The following is a 16,463-nucleotide window of genomic DNA, read 5'->3' as shown; positions in this document are numbered from 1 at the left end:
CCTATTTAAGCATATGTCAGAGAGCATTAAAGCAATTTATTTTTAAAGGGTCACTTAAACTATTTAATGTAAAATGCTTCATTTTTAAATTTAAAAGTAATTCATAATCATTTTGTATGTCCTAAACATAATAAATTTGTTTCTGGAGAAAGGAATCCTATACCCAAGAGCACCTGACTTTAAACATCAGTCAAACTGAACACATTTTATCTCTTTTCAGAATCATTTGCAATTAGGTATAAAATCATATGTTTACTTAACATCTAATCTTACATTTCATAAATGATTTATAAAATTTTTTGGTAAACTTTTTTCATGAAATCTGCTGTATTTGTCTTGAGATGTATTTCTAAGAAAGCCCTTAGTTCAGGTTTTTACCTTTATAAAAAACTTTATAGTATTTCTCTATTCTAAATTTTGTTACTGCTATTATATACTGTCTTCTTCCAAATAATCAATTTCCCATGGAAAAGCTCTGAGTCGAAAAGCTGAGAGTCAGTCTTAATCAAATTACCTTCAAGTCCTTTGTGGTTACAAAATGCTATCTCTCTTCTGCAGATGAAATTTGAATGCATACTGGGTACCAGCTGATGAGAATTATTTCAGGACAAATAGAACACTCAGTCCTCACATAAGAGGATTCTTTCGTACAGAGCCCAAGTTTGAATGAGCATAGACATTGTGGGAGTCCACTGAAAGGAGCTCTGTTATCCTTAGTTACTTTATCAACATGAAATCATTTTACAAGTAAGGACTGTATAAATAGATTAATATTGCATTTGTAAATATCATTCTAACCTGGCAGGTTGGCAGTAACTTCAATAATCAACCATTAGCACTAGTTTTAAACAAGTCCTACCTACTTACCAAAGTAATCCTGCCAGGGTCTCCACTTAGAAATAAGTAATTGTCTCATGTAGTTTGTAATTTATTGTCTTGTTAATGTTGTCATGTTATCCATATATTTCTCTTCTCTTCTCTACTCTGGCTCAGGCCATATTAGTGATATTTTTATGGTAGCACTTTTATGGTGTTCAAATTAAATACATAAATGCCTAGGAGATGGTATGTTAGAAGAGGAAAATTATAATAATTTTGAAGGTGGCAAGGGACATGTTTTTAGACAGGAAAGGACATAATTATTTGAAAAGGTTGTGCAGGAAGAAGCAAGAGGATATGTGCAAGGGATATATATCTATGGAGAAAGAAGATTAGCTCCCATGAGGATCCATGGGGGTGGGGGACAGATGTTGAGAAATTAGGTTATTAAGATAGCTTCAGTTGGTAGAATAATGCTAGAGTAGATAGAGGTGAAAATGAAAGGGAAATTTTCAAACTGGGCTCTGCAGAGGTGCCCCTGGGGCTGCCACAGGATGAGGGCCACAGGATGAGGGTGAGCCCTCCCACTTAGACTTCAAAGACTCTCTGCTCTTACCTATTTTATAACCTAGGATTTTAGGTAAATTCATTTTAGGAATAAGGATTTTGATGATAAAGGTTAATTTTTTTTGGTAAACTGCTAAGATATTGGCATTCCCTGTGGACTCTTGATCCAGAGATGTGATGATGAAGTTGAAGAGAATGGTGAAGAAAAAGATAGTGGAAAGTGAACTGAACTAGAAGGAAAGGAGGTCTGAAACCTGAATCTTCTTATTCTTCCTTTCACAATCTGTGACACTGGATGACACAGTCTATGGGCTTTCATCTCTTGGGGTCATAGTTTCCTTATCTATAAAAGGAAGACCTTGAACTAGATCATGTAAGGCCTTTTTAGCCAGCTCTTATGATTTCTTTCATCTGTTGTGGCCATTTCTTTTGCTCCCTGCTTCCTGCTCCCCCCTCCTTTATTTTTAGAATACAAGGGTCTTGGTTTATTGGGGAGGAAGCAGCCAGCATTGGTCCCAAGCAGTGGAGGTATCCTGTATGACCTCCCACCTGGTCTTAAAAGCAATGTTGTTGTCTCCTTTGAGTACCCTAAGGGTACTTATTATACAAAATTTGTTCTGTGTTTCTATCTTTCCATAAAAGGTTGAGGTATTTGAAGTTGAGGTTCTTAGAAATACAGCAAAAGCTACAAACTGCATTTGGTATCTTAAACAGTTGGGTAGTTCCTCACTATTTGACAAAGTTAAAATTATAGAAAATACTTAGATGCTTAAATATCTGGGTAGATTATTTTCAGTCCTGATATTTTTTCGTCATATGTAACATTTTAATACCAATAAATTTTAGTTAACAAATACATTGTTTAAAAACATTTAACTTTTTTGTTTATTTTGGTCTCAAATTGATTTAAGCCTAAAATGTACTAAATTCTAGAACTAAAGTCTTAATTCTTGTACCTGGCCTTAATTAAATATACCAAGAGCTGGACATGTAATTGAATTTAGTAAATGGGAAAGATTTTGTAGTTTTGTAGCTTTTATTTCAGTTGTATGTAAAAATTTTCAGATTGGCATTTCCTTATTTAAAATGGCCTATTTCTTTTTATGGAAAAGCTTTAAATTTAAAACTTCTTAAAAACAAATGTAAATTGTTATTCACACTTCTGACTTTAAAATGAATGTTAGATAGTCTTATTAATTTCTTTAAGGCTAGCTAAGAATTACTTTTCTTTAAAATGCTATTAGCTAGTTACCCTTGCAAGAAGTCATACTCAAAAGTATAAATTCTAAATTACCTTAAAATTGAATCTTTCAGGTAGATAATAAGGCTACAGCATATTTATTCATTAATACTTGAATATTTTAAATCAAGAGTAAATATACTAGTAGTTGAGGTTATTACTTAGAAGTTTACATATGGAATATCAGTTTTCTGTAAACAAAGCAACATGATGCCTTCAAAATTGTAATATAGCCTGTGAAGCCTATGAGTGTTGGCCCGCTCTCTAGCTGGGGGATTATCTATATATTTAGCTCTAGACTTTTGGTGTTACAGAAGTTCTGCTTGCAGTTTCTGATCATGTCACATAAACTATCTTGAATTAATTGAAGATATTTTCTGCTAATCTTTAATATCCACGCTGTTATGGTAACATGATAAATGATAATGTGGGGACCTCTCAGAAAAATACATTATTTGGAAACTTTATTCACCTTATACAAAAAAAAACAAGACCAAGTCCAATTTTTCATTTAATAAAACATTCCTTAAGTTGTGATTCTTAAACTAGATGAGTTATAGGGACATTAGTTGTTGTCAAACTGTCACACCTACTGAAAATGAGACAGAATGGGACCTGTTATACCTGCTTAAATAATGGATCCTTTTTATGTTTCCTATCCTTGTTCAGTTCTTTAATTGTACTTGATACATTCTTACCCCAAATATTTTCTACTTACCTTTCCATTTTATTTAACCATTGTGGATACTAGATTAGCTTTGGCCATTTGTGGCTTCAAAAATTTTTTTTAAATTTTTTTTGAAAATCACTGTTATAGTACTTTGTTGAGGATCAGAATAACGAAGGAGGGTCGAGAAATGTATATTCATTGTATATGTGGTAGTACTTTAATTACCCTTAGGATATATGGGGGAAATAGTGTTCTTTGCCTTAGAGAAGATGAAAGTCCAGCTGGATGAGTAAGAAATATCTGTGTGGAACAAGTAGAGAGTATGAGATTGAGAGCCACGTTGTATAGTGAGGCAGAGCAACACATCATCTGCTAATTCGATATAGTGCAATAGCAGAATGTAATGAGAAATGTATAATCAGTGTTAAAATTGAGAACAATATTAGTACAAATTTGCTTTTTTTATTTTAAAGGAAAAATTGGATGACTAAATACAAAAATACAACAAAAGTTGATCTACCTAGACAGAAGAATATATGACCAAGCATTGGTATAACTTTAAATATGATGATGCAGGTTTTTTCTATAATCCACCTCCTTTTTCTTAGGAAGGATACATCACTGTCAAAAGGAAAAGCTTCTACTTAATCACTTCTTTTGAAATAAAACAGGGTTTTGGATATGTCAAAGCAAAAATACAGCATCCCATTAAAAAGTTCCCTTTTAATTAAGTTCAAATTCCTTTTGTTGTATTTTAATATCATTGTTGAACACATTAGTTATTTTCAGCATTTATAATCTTTCTCAGGTCATCCTTTTTAAAATTAGGATGACTTTGTTCTTTCTATGTTTTTCAGTCTTGCTAGGACTTCATTGTTGCTTCCATAAGTCTTTGCAAATTTCTGGGTTGAAGAAAATAATAAAATATTAGAATATAAGAAATTACAGTTTTTCCACCATTGTGTTTTAATTTTTGCCTGTTCATTTTTGTTGTGGGATACTGTAATCTCAGTTTCTGAAAGCCCAGTTAGTTGATTCTTTGCCACATAGCTTTCATACTTAAAGTAGATTTGGGTAAACTTTTCCTGATAGAGATTCTTACTTTTATGAAATATCTTGGCTGTTTTCAAATAGCCATATAGTAATAAATGTAAGTTACATTGCCATGATTTTCCATATTTTTTTAATGGTAATCGGTGTTGGTGCATTTATGGTTACTTTAAAATGGTTTCAGGATTTCCATTTAGTTTTTGAACCAATGGCAGTTTATGTGAACACAATTTTTTCTAATATCCCTATTTCAGAAGAATGCCTGAGTGTTTGTCTTATCAGATTTGTTTTTGTTTTTAATCCCCACACTTTACTTAATGGAATTATCTGTATGTTTTTAACATGAACCTCTAGGTTTCATTATCCAGAAAGTGACTTTTGAGATGTCATGAGCTCTTTGCCTGCTCAAGGCTATTTTGTGTTTAGTGATTTAAAAATCATGTGGGATGCAGCTGATGCTTAATAAAGTATAACTTAGTTAACAGTTTTAAAATAGCTTTGCTGTTTTCTTTGCTGAAGTAGGAGTTTGTTTCATGATGAAAGACTTGATATGCAAAGGAAAATAAGGGACCTTATAAGTGGGCATCTCACTATTTCAGTTGGATGTACGCATTAAGGCTAAAGATATAAATACATGCAGCTTGTTTTTGAATAAGAGTTATCAGAGTTGACATATAGTGGTCACTGATAGTTATTGAATAGCTTGCTTAAATATTTTCTCCTCATACCTTAAATATTGTCCATGGCATTGACAGTTGTGTAGGAGTCTACATTAATTTTGCTGTTCTCTAAAGCAAGAGCATACTCTTTGGAAGGGAAGTAGTGGCTGGCCAAAAAAATAAATAAATAGAAGTTGTGTGGGAAATATCATTTGGGTGGTATTAATAGTCACCATTAATTGAGTTCATATGTTGACTAAAGATGGGGCATGATCTGATTCTGTTCAGAAAACATCAGCCTGAGAAGATAGCTCTGAACCATAACACATTTTCTTTGCAAGAATTTAAGTTAAATAGAATATAAAGTATCTAGAATATACTCCATCTTAGAACCTATATGATACAGCATACCTTTTGAGATTTTTTTGCTCAATTACATGAACAATTTTTGTCATGACAGTTTACTTTTTAAATTCTATTTTTTAAAATATTTTTTATTTTATTTTTTTGGCTGCATTGGGTCTTCGTTGCTGCATGCAGGCTTTCTCTAGTTGCAGTGAGCAGGGGCTACTCTTCATTGTGGTGCACGGGCTTCTCATTGCCGTGGCTTCTCTTGTTGTGGAGCACCGGCTCTAGGCGCATGGGCTTCAGTAATTGTGTTGCACAGGCTCAGTAGTTGCGGCTCGCGGGCTCTAGAGTGTGGGCTCAGTAGTTGTGGCGCACGGGCTCAGTTGCTCCACGGCATGTGGGATCTTCCCGGACCTGGGCTCAAACCCGTGTCCCCTGCATTGGCAGGCGGATTCTTAACCACGGCACTACCAGGGAAGCCCCTAAATTCTATTTTAAGGACATTTTGGAGCTTTGAATATAGTAGTACTTAATCTTTCATTGTGTGGCTAGAGATTGAAGTTGATAGCAAGGTTACATTAATATCTGATACTTGTCTCAGTTTAGTTACTTAACATTTGAGTACCTATTCTGTGGAGGATTCTGAGAAGACTTTATAGTCCTTTATAATTACCATTTAAAAGTGCAGTCTTTGCCCTCACTGAGCTAAACTTAAACATTTTGGAAAGTTTTTATGGTAAAGATAAAGTACTATTCATTCAACAAACATTTGAGAGCTAGCTATATTCCATAATTAGAAGGTCCCTACCCCTAATTAGCTTAGAAGTGTAGTGGCAGAGGCAGGAAAACCAAAAAATTAGCTATGAACAAGTACAGTAGAAACACAAAGGTGGACATATTTGCTCATTTTTGCTCTTCTCTATTCCGGTTTTATTTATTATATACTACTTCGAGTCTTTGCTTTTCTATTATTTCTGTTATTCTTAAAGTGGACTTTAGGCATTGGCTAGTTCGACATGATTATTTTATTTTCTAGAAGATGGAACACAGCCTAAAAAGGTTTAGTAGCTTCAGGTTAAGAAGAAGCTCAGTGCTTCTTAAAGTATGGTCTTTGGACCAGTAGTCTCGGTATCACCTGGTTACTTACTGGAAATACAAATGCTCAGGGGCTACTCCAAACTTACTGAATCAGACTGTCGATGAGTCCCAGCAACCTGTGTGTTTAACAAGCCTTCCAGATGTTTCTGAAGCATATTCAAGTTTGAGAACCACTGTTATAGCTCAGTGATTCTCTGTGCCTCCCTCACCAATCAAGATCATTGTTCTAGTGAACACCTATTACTGATGGGTGTGTTATATCTCAGGAGTCTTTAAATAAAAATAAGTAAGGGGTACTAATGTAGGTAATTAGCGATAAAACTCCAGTAAGATCCTCCAAGTCTAGCGCTCTTTCCATTCACTGTTACTTTTCACACTTTCAAATTCTTTGACAGCAACTTGTTTAGTCTACAGTAGTGATTCTGTCCCCCTAGCTTTAAAAAGCTCCCAACCCTGATTTAAACATCAAAGTAGAATAAAAAATCAACATATTCTCAGGAAATCTTCTTATGTTTTTCCTCAGCTTTCTAAAAGATTGGTTCTGGATCTTCTCCGGATTGTGGACTCCTTTGGAAAACTAAGGAAAGCCATAAACCTTTTCAGAAAAAAAATATGTGTACATGCATGTACAGAACATTATATATACTCTCACAGATTTCATGGTCCTTCTTGAAGCTCAGAGACACAGGTTAAGAAGTACCTCATTCTGATTTCTGTGGAAACGTTTTTTCCACTTTTCCAGTTCTTCCCTTTCCTTTTTCTATGTTAATCATTTTTTGAGAGTTAAAAATGGCCTGTCCTGCCTCTCCTTCATTTACACACACTGCACAAGCACACATACACGCACATACCTAAATGAGTGGGGGCTGGCACTGACATATTTTGGGAATAGACTGCTTGGTGATTTGAGGAGCACAGGCCAGGGCTTGCTGTAATGGTTCCCTATATATGTATTTGTTCAAGTATATTGAGTATATATATTGAGCAGAATACAGTATATATTCATGAGCATTAAAGAATCAAATTCCTTGTAGTAAGCAAGTTGAGGGATATAACATTCAGCAAAGAAAACTTCCAACTACACACAGGACTTTGTTCTGAGACTTGATGATATAGGAAACTTGCTGCAATGAGAATTCTTTCACCCTTTTCTCCCCACCTTCCTTTTTTGCAGGGGTGGGTAGAGGGGAGGGAAGATTTAGAAATGCAGAGGCCAATATGTGAGGATTTCAGAGAGCAAGATTTAAATATAAGTATTCTAGATGTTAGTCTTGGTTCCAATATTGGTATTTCATGTTTTTTTTTTTTTACTGTTTAAGATGTTTATACATTCATTATTATGAAATTCTGACTATTAAATCAAATAACATATGATGTTTGATAGATGTTTAAAGTATGGTGCACTATGGAATTAAGCCCTTTCACCTCAAATGTTTATTTTTCAAGTGCCAGTGTCTGAATTCCTAGATATATGTGAAAAGTTTAAAAGTTAAATAACAACTAAAAATGCTTTCTGTGCGTATAACATTTCAGAAATGTTTATAAGTTGAGAATGATAACAAGAGAAATTATTTTACTATATTGCATTAATACTGCCAATGAAATAAGATTGCTTTTGATATGTGATTTTGGAGGTAAATGTATGAAATATATTGTCCTCCAGTACAAGAGATATTGTAGCTTATGAGATCCTTAGTTATTGGTATTGTCTTGGGATGCAAACTGACCAGTAATATTATATTAGTCAGATGTCCTCTTTTATGTAAGAAGATTTAGATAGTATTTAATCATCACTTTCTGAAAAAATTGCATAGATTATATTCTTTTTTTCTTCTCTTCTAGGATCGAAGTAGAATGTATGACAGTTTGAATATGCACTCTCTGGAAAATTCCCTTATTGATATTATGAGAGCAGAGCATGATCCTCTTAAGGGTAAGTGATTTTTATTTTCTTATATTATCCACCATTTTGTCTGCTTATCATTTTTCACATGAAAATGAGCACTAAGTAACACCTGTCTTATCTATAAAATTCTGTTTGTTAATAAGAACCCTTGTTTTTATGAAAGGTCATACTTTTTCCTTATTTAGCTTTATGTCAATTTATACAGTGAGAAATGTAAACCTACGTCTCTTGACTTGTTGTTTAAGAAAAAGCCACTGTTTAAAGATGCTCGTCTGTTCACCAAAGGATGAAGAATGGATCTAAAGGTGTTATAGTCACTATTCTAGAATTCTTTCAAATACAGAAGTATTAAAAAAAAATAATAACTTTCTTGGAATACTTGCATTTGCAGTTTGCAGTAATTCCATCCTAAAATTGTCCTAGATTAGCTTCCCTTGTCATTTTTCTTCTACCTGTCATATCATAGGGATTTGAAATTGTTTCAAGGTAGAGAAGCTATTCGTAAAAGTTGGAGCAGATTAGGAAAAAAAATCAGCCCCACTAATCTTACACTATCAGTCTCATCACAGTTACAGTTAACTGTATCTGAAGAAATTCCGTTAACATACTTGTTTTCATTTGTCTGCACATTACATGTTAGTAATTATTTTATATTTCTTCATAAAAAATACCTCCTTGCCTTTTACATTAACGGTGAAAATCTAGCAAACGGTGTAGACTTGTGATGAGAGATATTAGTTGTCTGTTGCTGCCTAATAAACAATCCCCAAACTTAGCAGCTTAAAACAATAAACGTTTATTACCTCACACAGTTTCTGGGCGTCGGGAATTCAGGAGCAGCTTAACTGGTTGGTTCTGGCTCAACGTCTCTCATTGAGTCAAAACCACGGGTTACTTTGTAATCTTTCCGTTTTTAATTCTGTAAAGCCAAGAATTACCTTACAAGAGTTAGCCTAAAAACTCTAGAACTTCAGAGTTGGCAGCAAGATGATGGCTGTGGCTGAGTTGGCAATATTGATCAGATATCTAAACATTTTTGTTCTGATTCTGGATTTTGCTTGTGAAGGAGTTTCTTGTCTATTTCCTTTATTGTTAGAGAAGCTCAGGGGATCATTGGTGATTGTCAGTGATGTGTGATAATGTTAATTCTGTTCACAAACTAATAGTGATAGTTATATTTTGATTTTTGGTTTTCGTTTTTTTGCGAGCGGTTGCTTCTAACTAAAATTCAGCCTAATTTTTTGAGTATCTGTAGTTGAGGGCTTGTTTTTTTTCACTGTTATCCCGACAGTTCCAGTGGCATTTGTCTCGGATCCACTGTTTAAGAATAGAAACCGGCAAGCAGCTTGTGATTATGAAGAATTTCCCTCTGTTTATTTCCTTGCCTTCTGTAGATAGAAAACCCTTAGAAATTCTAATACAAGATAAAGTCAGTATTAACTGTTACCAGTGCATAATTAAAACTTTTTCATTGTTGTTTCTCCCAGTCTTCCTTTAAAAAGCCCTTTGAACATGTTAAGAGAAAACATTAATTATCTCACTATTAATTATCTCAGTTTTTCTTTTTTTTCTAGCCTGTTTTATAATAAAAGTGGAGGAAAACCTAGAAAGAAGACTTTGAAAAAGAAAATGGAAGCAGCATAAGGCTAAGAGGAATTTAGTAATTAAAAAGCTCAAGTTAATTCAGCATTATTTTGTTAGAAAAATTATCTTTGGATGTGGGAAGGGGAAAAACATGCTTATCACCACCTTTAGGAATCATGGTGACAAATCTCTGTTTCTAATTGGAGTATTTTATGTTCTACACTTATTATGACAGGGAACAGAGGAAAAAAAATAAAAGAAAAAAACATTTTGAGAATGCTTCTCCACATAGAATTAAGAAATAAGACTGGTACTTCTGCCAAATTGCCATCATATACCTTTTAAAAATTATCTTGATACCAAGTGCTTCCACTTGTTTTTTTCTTTTATTACTAGTACAAATTTCCCTGCCTTCTGGGATATCATACTGTGTATCTTCCTCCCCACACTCTGATCATTACACATCTTCTTTGTGCTGGGCCTCAGTAAAATCTGCGAAAGCAAGGTTATGACAAATAGGTGAAACCAATCCCTGAATTTGCTTCTCCTCCCTTCCATTCCTGATCTTTAGGTCATCACTTCAGCCTCTGTCCCATCTCTCTTATCTTTTCATCCCTTTCAGAAAATTCTATTCTCTATTTAATATAAGGAAATTCTTTTCTTTTTTCTAAAAAACAGAATGAATCATATTTTATCCTTCTAAAATATTTTCAAAAACACCAACCATTTGCTTTGTCTTCCTTATGGGATCTAATGAACAAGGAGAAGGGAGTTGTGGGGTAAACTTGAAAAAATAAAAATGAATTTCTTATTTCCCCTTGTGTTAATGGTGAAAGTTTCTAGAAAATTTTCTGTATGAACTTGAGTAACGAAAGATCATATTAGTTCTCTATTGCTGCATAACAAATTACCCCCAAATTTAGTAGCTTAAAGCAGCAATAAACATTTATTGTCACATGCAGTTTCTGTGGGTTAGAATTCAGAAGCACTTTGGCTGATTGGTTCTGGTGAGAATCTCAGGAGGTAGCAGTCAGGATATCAGTGAGGCTGCAGTTATCTGAAGGCTTGACTAAGGCTGTAGAACCCTTTTTCAAGATGGCTTACTTACGTGGCTGACAAGTTAGTGCAGGCTGTTGGTAGGAGAACTCAGTTCATCAAGTGGACCTCTCCACAGTACTGCTGGAGTGTCCTCAGAGCATGGTGCTGGATTCCCCCCAGAGCAAATGATAAAGCTCAAGGTGAATGCCCCAGTGTCTTCTATGATTTAGCTTCAGAAGTCTCACACCATCATTTCCATGACATCCTACTAGCTACATAGGTCAGCCCTGCTCAGTTGGGGAGGAGTCTGCTACTCAAGAGCTGTGGCTACTAGGAGGCAAGGATCAGCGGAGGCCATCATGGAGGCTGCCTTCCACAGAGATGAAAGGCAAAAACCAAATTTGCATTTGGTTCTACTTCTCTAAAGGAAAAGAGAAAGTACTTCAGGTAAGAGTTAATGTTGATAGAAAAGCAATCAAAGAGCTCTCCGGAATCCAAAGAAAGTATATGGCAGGTTACTGACATGACTGATAACTGACTAATTATACTAACAGAAGGACCCTCCCACCCCCACTTAAGCCCAGAATGCAAGCCTGATGGTTTTTACAAGTCAGTAGGTCATTGTTTAATGTTAAGGTCTTTATAGTCTAGCATAGCAGGTGGAAGGGTCTTATCGAGGCTCTAAAGATGTGAAGTGATGGCAACCAAAGATGGGGCTCTGAATGTATTTTATTCCACTTTTGTTCCTTTTATTCTACTTTTGTACCATGCAGTGTCCAAGACCCTGCTGTGCATTATGTGAAACAAACATGGTCTCTGTTCTTGTGGAATGTACAGCCTAAGGGGGAAAGAGAGACCTTATATGTGTAATATACATAGATACATAGAATATACTAATATAACATGTATACATGCAATACATGCAGATTATGTATAGATATAGCTACAAGTGTTAGAAATAGTATAGAGAGAGGTTATAAAGTGTTCAAGGAGGTAATAAGCGGAGGTACCTAACGTAGCTATGGAGTAAAGAAAGCTGAGACCTGAAACCTGAGCAGCACAAAGCTGAAAAAATATTGGGGGGGAAAGTATCACCTAGACAAAGGGACCAGGTTGTATTTAAGAGCTCATCACAACTGAGGAACTGAAAGCAGACTGGTCCTGGCATAGATTGTTCAGGGCTTCCTGATGCTGGTTGGGTATAACACCGCTCAGCCAGTCCAAGGGTGGGGGGGAGGGGGGGCTGCTGCCTTTTCCTCTGTACTGTGAACAGTAACACACTGTTTTATACTTTCCTTAGTACGAGTGGCACTGACTGATCTGTTTTATTTATTCTGCAGTGGTTTCTCACCATGAACCTCCTATTTTCTGATGACTGTCTTGATTTTTGACAAATATTTTCCTTTTCAAAGAAAGGACAAATATGACTCTTTTAATGGTTAAAGTAAATCATGCTTTGCCAAGTGCAGTTCTGTGATTCTGCAGTTTTGTGTTTGCATACCTATTTTAAATAATCTGTGATCTTTTTATGTATGTGTGGGTCAGTGCATTCCCCTTTAAACAAAAGAACAAGACAGCGATTATTGTTAATCTCTCTTCCCTCTCTGCCCTCAGCAATTTACAAAAAAGGTCTTACTGTGTAAGCATTTTTACCAAGAATTGCTTACCCCCTCCTCCAAAGCATAAGGGAGAACAAAAAAAATTAATTTAAGCGCATAAAAGATCATTTGAGAACAGTAGGAAGAAATGTAGCTTATATAACAATCTTAGGAGGATCTGTCTCAGCAAGTCACAATGCCTTTACTAATGTTCCCTGAACAATTCAGGGGAATTCAGGAAAAAGGATTTAGAGCGTGATTTTACAATACCAACATATTTTAGAAGTGGATGCCTTTAAAATGTTTTTATTTATTATGTGTTTTTATATATCTAGCATCATTTTTATTACTTGACTGCTAAACTCCTATTCTAAGACTCCTGAAGTAAAACTCTCTGCTTATTTTAAGGAAAATAACCCCTGAGAAAATAAGGAATGACTTCTATAAGGTGCTAAGTGGTCCTGGTAGTACCAAGTAAATTCTTGCTGCATTTCTTCGAAGAAGACAGTTCTCTTTTCCCTCTGATTCCCTTCGCCTGCCTTAGTATAAAATTGAAATACAGAGCCACAAAATAACTTGTATAAATTTCTAAAAGTCTGGTGTGAGAACTTACATTTTGAACTTAAGAACTTCTAAGCTGGACAGAGGTTCTCAAACTTGGAGAACATGTTTAATGGGCAGGTTTCAGGGCCCTGCTCCTAGAGATTGTGCATTGCAGACTATGTAACGAGTACACTTTGAGAAACTCTCGTATAGGAGAACAAGATCAAGGAGATCTATGAAGAATTTTTAAAATTTTAGTGGAATTTATTAAAATACATCAGAGTGAAAAATAAAACTGATACCAATAATATCCATGCCAAAGTAGTTACATGGCTCCTCTTGAACTGCCCTAGCTTATTCACTCTGACAGAGAGAGGCATGCATTTCTCAGAACCAGTTTTGCTTTTCCTCAGCCACTTGTGGTTCCTGAGTCAAAATTTTCACAAGTGCCAAAAAAAGTATACGACAAAAATCATTTCATTAGAATGTCTTCAAAAAAAGATAATTAAGGATGAATTGTTATACATGCTTTCAGTTTTTCAATAAAATGTTTCCTTTTGTTTTAAAAAGGAGTAAGTAGAATTTACATATTCTTTTCCCTTTACTTCATTGATTTTTTTTTTTCTTTTTCCTGTAGATCACTGGCCTTTGATAAAGAGAAAAAAATCATTATCTTTGGAATAAATTATATTTATATAGAAGCCATATACATTTTATTATATGTATTCTGACTTTAAGAGATATCACTGTTGTGACATACCTGATACCTTTACCCCCAGCTACTCAGAATTTAGTTCATCTTAAGGAAAGTACGATTTACAAGAGTTTACCTTCTGTCGTAATGCCTGCAGATTGAAAAGGAAATTTTGAAAGTGTGGCTGTAAAAGTTCTTGTTTCAGAAGACTTATTTGAAATATGGTATCATGGATAGAGATCTTAAATTTTTATTTCTTTTTAGATATGTGTCTTAATTAGCAAAAATATTATTAAATGTAGAGTATAGTTGTTATTTCTTCCAAGCATCTTTGAATATTCAACTAAATGATCTGAGTTACATCAGACTGCAGTTCCTTTTTTAAAAACTTAAACCCATCACACAGAAATGACAGTGAATTTTCTTAAAAATCACATTTATTCAGGGAATATATGTGTTCATTAAAAGCTTGTTATTCACACAAAGCATCTTTCTTAGAACTTTAAACATGGGCTTCTAACTCTTATTTTTAAATTGAAAATAAAAACAAGAATACTTTCTATATAGAACTTGCAGTGATAAAAGCAAGTATATGGGATAACTAGGCCTATGAATTTTAGCTGCTTATGGTATTTGAAAAGGATCTGAGAATCTCTAATGAAGGCTTTTTCTCCAGAGTATAGGACTTTATCCTTTTGAAAATGTTTTTCTTATTACAAAAAGTAGTATGTATTCATTAAAAGAAATTTGGAAAAACTCGGAAAACAAAAGTTTTGAAATCATCAATAGTTCCACAAGCTAAAATAACCACGTTTGATATTTTTGGTGTAACATTTTTCTAGTCTTTTCTCTTTAAATATATAAGCATAAGATATTTGAGATATTCCAATGTTTACCTTCCCTCCAACCAGGTTAGCTTTTAAAAAGTTAGTTAAGAAAAATATATGTACATAGATTAAAAAGTGAAATAGTGCCATAAGACTTACAGAGCTAAAAATAGAAATCTTTTCCCTCATTCTTCTCTGTTTACTTCTGATTCCTGTTTCCTAGATGTAGCCACTTTCAACTTTATTTTACCAATTCTTCATGTAATTATTTGTAAATATTAAGTAGTGTATGCTTTATATTTCCTACATTTTAGGTATTATCTTTTGACTATCTACTTTAACTTACCCATACCCCAACATTTTCCCTGCTCTGTCCTCTCAAAATTATTTTAGGACCACTTTTGTTTAAATTAGAGGGTATATTTACTATGATAATACAGATATTATTCATAGGTGCACTTCATATGTTTTGTACTATAACATTTTCTTTTTCATATAAGTTTCTTTTTCCTGGAATTAATCATGTCTCTTTTGGTTTGTTTGGTTAGTTTTCTAAGTACTAGTCACTAATTCATCCCAAAATATATTTATAGAACACAGAAGCTTCTCTTAATACATGTAAAAACATCAAATAGTCATTTAGATTGTTTTTTTTTTTCCTGCTGTTGTAGGTATCCTTGTAGCCCACTGTAACTGTCATTTTGGGACTTCCCTAATCCCAGGAATTCCTTTTTCCTTGGGAATTCATGTCCTGATCTCCATGTGCTTTCTTAATGGTTTATGCCTTTGTTTTATTGGGCCTGTCTTACAGAACCTTCCTTCAGACGGGATATAAATTTTGAGACTTGTATGTACGAAAACATGTTTATTCTACCTACATAAGATGATAGGCTGGTATGGAATTATATATTAGTAATTTAGAATATTAAAAGCAATGCTTCATTACTTCCAGGGCTACTGTAAATATAATACCATTATAAAACCTGTTCATTTGTATGATTGATTGATTGTCTTATTTTCTGTTTTTAAATTTTTGCTTTTTTTACTGGAAGCTTTTAGAATATTTTCATGCCTGTGGTTCTGAAATTTTGTAATAATGAATGCGGGTCTTCCAATGTATGGTGGTGGGGAAGGGTTTACCTACCTGTCTTCTTCCCTTGTCTTCTTTCCTTTCTTCCATCTTTCCTTCCTTCCTTCCATTTCATTGTTTTATTTATTGTACTGTACATTCATTGAGCCATCCTATTTAAGAGATTAATTTCCTTCAGTTCTTAGAAATTTACCATATTTCTTTGATAATTTCTTCCCTTCTATTTTTTATGTTACCTCTTTCTGAAATTCCTGTTCTTGAAATATTAAGCCTCCTATACGCATCATTTGCTTTTCTAATTTCCATTGCTTTATCTGTTGTTTTGCTTTTGGAAAGGTTTCCTCATCTCTTATTTTCAACCCTTCTAATGATTTTTTTATTTTAAAATTTTTCTCTGAACAACTTTTAAGACCCTCTTTAAAAAATTCTGAAAACGTTCCTATTTTTATTCTTTGATCTTATTTCTCTGGAGTATTTATCTTTAAACACTGTATTATACTTTTGAAGATTATTTTTCCATTTCCTTGTATTGTCTATGCTTCTTTTAAGTTCCTCTTTTCTATTTGTTTGTTTTCTCATGCTGGAGGCTGTCGTCAAATATTTCATGATCCTTTGCTGTCCTTGCCACATCTTCTTTATCCATTCATCCAATAATGGACACTTAGGTTGTTTCCATCTCCCGGCTATTGTAAATAGAGCTGCAATGAACATTTTGGTACATGACTCTTTTTG

The 16,463-nt window shown here is 34.1% G+C and overlaps 1 protein-coding gene across 6 annotated transcripts in view; it reads left to right on the top strand.

Annotated features, from left to right (window-relative positions):
• The window catches only part of CPEB2 (cytoplasmic polyadenylation element binding protein 2), a 62,954-nt gene that overhangs the window by 5,338 nt on the left and 41,153 nt on the right, over positions 1-16,463 (top strand). For all 6 annotated transcript variants that reach the window (XM_024741796.1, XM_024741795.1, XM_024741793.1 and 3 more), the window contains one exon: positions 8,294-8,384. In XM_024741796.1, the coding sequence (XP_024597564.1) occupies positions 8,294-8,384 (91 nt within the window). The remainder of the gene's footprint in view (positions 1-8,293; positions 8,385-16,463) is intronic.

The sequence above is a fragment of the Neophocaena asiaeorientalis genome, unplaced genomic scaffold (genome assembly GCF_003031525.2).
Source record: "Neophocaena asiaeorientalis asiaeorientalis breed wild unplaced genomic scaffold, Neophocaena_asiaeorientalis_V1.1 scaffold218, whole genome shotgun sequence".
NCBI classification, from domain to species: Eukaryota; Metazoa; Chordata; class Mammalia; order Artiodactyla; family Phocoenidae; genus Neophocaena; species Neophocaena asiaeorientalis.
This window is presented reverse-complemented; position numbering and strand designations above follow the sequence as displayed.